This window comes from Euprymna scolopes, chromosome 40 (genome assembly GCF_053919585.1).
Source record: "Euprymna scolopes isolate OS-2025 chromosome 40, ASM5391958v1, whole genome shotgun sequence".
NCBI classification, from domain to species: domain Eukaryota; kingdom Metazoa; phylum Mollusca; class Cephalopoda; order Sepiida; family Sepiolidae; genus Euprymna; species Euprymna scolopes.
In genome coordinates this window covers 44,919,895-44,923,904 of record NC_136521.1, presented here as the reverse complement: position 1 = coordinate 44,923,904, position 4,010 = coordinate 44,919,895, and the positions used below count along the sequence as shown (strand labels likewise).

General features: G+C 33.6%; 1 protein-coding gene across 4 annotated transcripts in view; it reads right to left on the bottom strand.

The window, feature by feature from the left end:
• Positions 1-251: 251 nt before the first annotated feature.
• The window catches only part of LOC145265515 (sodium/hydrogen exchanger 9B2-like), a 79,748-nt gene continuing 75,989 nt past the window's right edge, over positions 252-4,010 (bottom strand). For all 4 annotated transcript variants that reach the window (XM_080121426.1, XM_080121425.1, XM_080121423.1 and 1 more), the window contains one exon: positions 252-463. In XM_080121426.1, the coding sequence (XP_079977552.1) occupies positions 278-463 (186 nt within the window). In that variant the 3' untranslated portion in view covers positions 252-277. The remainder of the gene's footprint in view (positions 464-4,010) is intronic.

Here is a 4,010-nt window from a genome sequence, read left to right as displayed (position 1 = left end):
TCGGCGTTGCCCGGTCACAAAATATGCATAAATATTATATCTGAATTAATGCAGACTTCTTATCTATAATATACACTTGTTTCGTAAATCGTAGATATAATCTAGGTAGCATATAAAAGGTTTTAAGAAAGAGTAATCGCCCCGACCCCCCCCTCCTCCAAAAGCCTTTGCCGCACATACACAAAAAATGCACACACACACACACACATTTTGCTTTTTATATATATAGAAGATTATGACTGTAATTGTGTTTAAGTATCTTTATTCATGCAAGGAATTATATAATAGCGCTTAAATGCTTTTGTTCACCATATACTTTTCTTTTTCCAGTTGCGCTTTCTGGCGTTTCCGTTGGCAAAGTTTCCGGGTCTGCCTTTGTCAATAATCGTGGACCCATGAAAATGATGAGCGCAGCACCCAAAGGAGCCGAAATAAGGATAGACAATACAGCCACATCAAGAATCTGAAATTTGAAAAAAAAAAAAAAAGAAAAAAAAATATATATTTAATAATAAAATGAAGTTTGCTTGAAGCATTGTGTGAGTTATGTAATAAATAAAAATAAAAGAAAGTCCGCACTTGTAATTTTTTTCAAAAACTGCAAATTTAAGCTAAATTTAATGTAACTGCTTAAACAACCTATACCTCATTTGATTCGCCTTTTATTCCTCTATAATTTTACCTATTCATATTTGACTTTTAATTGAAATATTCTAGTGTTCACGTCAATTTAAAAAAATAACTTCAAATTGAGGAGGCAAAAAGAAAGTCCGCAGCAACAAATTTGCTTAAAACCAGCTTAAATTATCGCCCCTAAATCAGTTTAAAATATCCACCAACAGGCAATAAAGCAACTCTAATCGTAATTGGTGTTGTTCCAGGTTATATAACATAACATTTAGTCCATATGCCACGACTTTCTCTTAGTGATCGTCAGGAGCTCATTAATCTCCACCTTTCTGGTTTATCCAATTGAGAAATCGTCTGTAGATTGAAATTTGATGAGAAAACAGTAGGAAAGACTGTGCAAAAACACCAGAACACCGGCAGTGTTTGTGATGCCCTTAAATCTGGTCGTACTAGAGTTACTTCTAACAGGGAAAACAATGCTATTAAGATCTGCAGCCTAAGAAACAGATTTGAAACAGCTCCCCAAATCCAACAACAGTGCAATCTTGTTAAAAAGTGCAGTCAAGAACAGATTAAAGGAATTTAATTTGCGAGGATATGTTGCAAGACGCAAACCAATGATTTCTGTAAAGAACAGAAAGCGCCGTCTGTACTTCGTCAGATGCAATGAAGATCATCGCTCTTTATATTGGTCAAAAGTGTTTTTTAGCGATGAAAGCAAGTTCAATATGCTAGGCAGTGATGGTAGGCAGTACGTCCATCAGGGGAAAGACGAAGAATTTAATCCTAGGTGCTCAGTTTCAATGCTGCAAGGTGGTAGAGGTTTAGTCTTGATGTGGGGCATTATTAGTACCAATGGTCCAGGGCCTATAGTTCGCTTGCAGCATTATGAATTTTTATTTTTAAATTCAATTTATAACATTATGAAATCAATTCTTAATACTGTAATATTTTAAGTTATAAATTTATTGTATTTTTTACTAGAATATATTGTCCTTTTCTTTTCCAGTTTTAACAACTAGTCCTTTACTTTTCCATGTTTAAGCATAACCATATTACTTTTTATGCTCGCATTTTTCTATTGTAATATATTTATTTGATTATTATTTTTTTCTTTTTTGTCAATAGTGAGACTTACTTAAAAAGTCAAACGTCTTTGCAGTGATATACTTTGTATGACAGTGTTCCACAATATTTTTCGAAGAAAAATACTCTTTCTCAAATGGCGGATATTTTAAATCTTTATATCGCAAGTATAGACCGGGATGCAGAAAATATCTCAGCAGTAAATAGAAATGTATATTCACAGTTGATGATGCAGAGAAAACACAGCATCATAGTAAAGCCTCCTTTTTTTTTTTTTACTTAAAAAGTTGAACAGCTACAAAGACGGGAGTAGTACCATTAAAACCATTGGCTTTTTTTTTTTTTTTTTTGCTACAGAATTTATTTTTCTACATAGTCACCACCATTTTAAATACACGATGGCTGTGCATGGGCGTCCGGAGTGTGCTTTGTCATACAGGGGGTTGTTCCAAAAGAAAAGCCTCAATTCAATGCCGCATCTCTGCTTCTGATGCACGCTCAATCATGACTAGGGCTATGACAACAGAATATTCTTTTCATTATTTTGACTCTCGTGGATATATGCGACACAGTTACGTTGCGAGCCTATCCTTGTTTTATCGTTATTTCCATGGCAGGTGCTCATCTGAACTCCAATCTCTGGTCCCCCCCCCCCCCTCGCCAATCTTTCACGAAAAACACCCGTCTAGCTGAATCCACTGTGAAAAATTTCCCCCACTCTTTATCTGTGCCTAAATCAAAACGTGGATTCCATGAACAAAGCTTCTTTCTTAGAACTGCACGCCTGTGGAACTCTGTTCCGTCTGCCTGCTTCCCACCTGACTACAACTTGGATGTGTTCAAGTCCAACGTTAACAAATTCCTAATGAACCGCCCCCTTAAATAAACACTTCATCAAATCTCCACACTAACGTAATGTACTTGCAATAGCCCTTATCCCTGAGTGGCTTCCGGGCCTTGATAAGTGGTGACCACTGTGTAAAAAAAAAAAAGAAAAAAAGTTAGACACAATTAATCAACTGAGAACCACATCACTCTATATAAAAGCATATAAGATATCAACGGATACACACTCGAGAGTAAAAAACAATGAAAAGAATATGTTGTTGTCATAGCCCTAGTAATTACTGACGTTTGAAGAACAACTGGAAATCTAGAGAGACTTGTTGTCACTCAGACTCCAGGGAACACCACAAGTTATTCTCAATGAAAGCCTCCTATTTTTTTGTTTTAACTAATAGGTTGGTGCAAAAATAATAACATTTTTTGATATATATATATATATATATATATATAGGTATTCACGTGTAATCACCTTTTTCTTCACCATATTCCCTCTGCTTCACTTTTTTGTTATCAAGTAAGATCTTTGACTTACTTGTTGTTTCATCAAATACTTTTGTATGCAAAATCCGATCTCGCATTTTGCTAATTCCTACCTTCTGATGAGAAGGAAAGTATTTCTTCGAAACTCCGCAGATTAAGGACTATCCACTTATCAAGTGTTTCCTTTTCAGATTAAATATGTTTTTAACACTTTTTCAAAGTGTTTTTTAACATGTTTTATTAATTGTTTGCTCATATATATATATATATATATATATATATATATATATATATATATATTAATGAAAACAAAGGGATGTAGTGTTTACCTGATATACGCAATGGTAAACTTCAAACTAATATAAATAACAGTATTTATATAGTGAAAATTTAATCCCAACCGAATTAAAAAAGCTCAATATGCAATAGATTATTATAAGAGAAAGAAAATTAAAACTGTAAGTTGAACTTTACAATCAAAATATATTGTTCGACTGAATACTCCAAAAAACAATTTACAAAGTCCTTATTCCACGGAGTTTCAAAGAATGCTATTCTTATTATGTCCCCCTGATGAGAATAATAATAAGAATCGCATTCTTTGAAACTCAGCGGAATAAGGACTTTGTAAATTGATTTTTGGAGTATTCAGTCGAACAATAAATTTTGATTGTAAAGTTCAACTTATAGTTTTAATTTTCTATCTCTTATATATATACATATATATATATATATGTGTGTGTGTGTTAAAAAAAAAACGATATTATTTTCGCACCAACCTAATAATAAGGTTGAGGAGCTACTAAAATGGAAAAGATACCATTAAAAAAAGGCGACCTTTAGTGCTCCAATATAATTTTTTTTTCTACATAGTCAGCACCATTCTCAAAGCAAAATTGCGAATGGTGCTGATGAGATTTGAAATGAACGATGGTTGTGCATGGACGCCTGGAGTTTGTTTTGTCAAA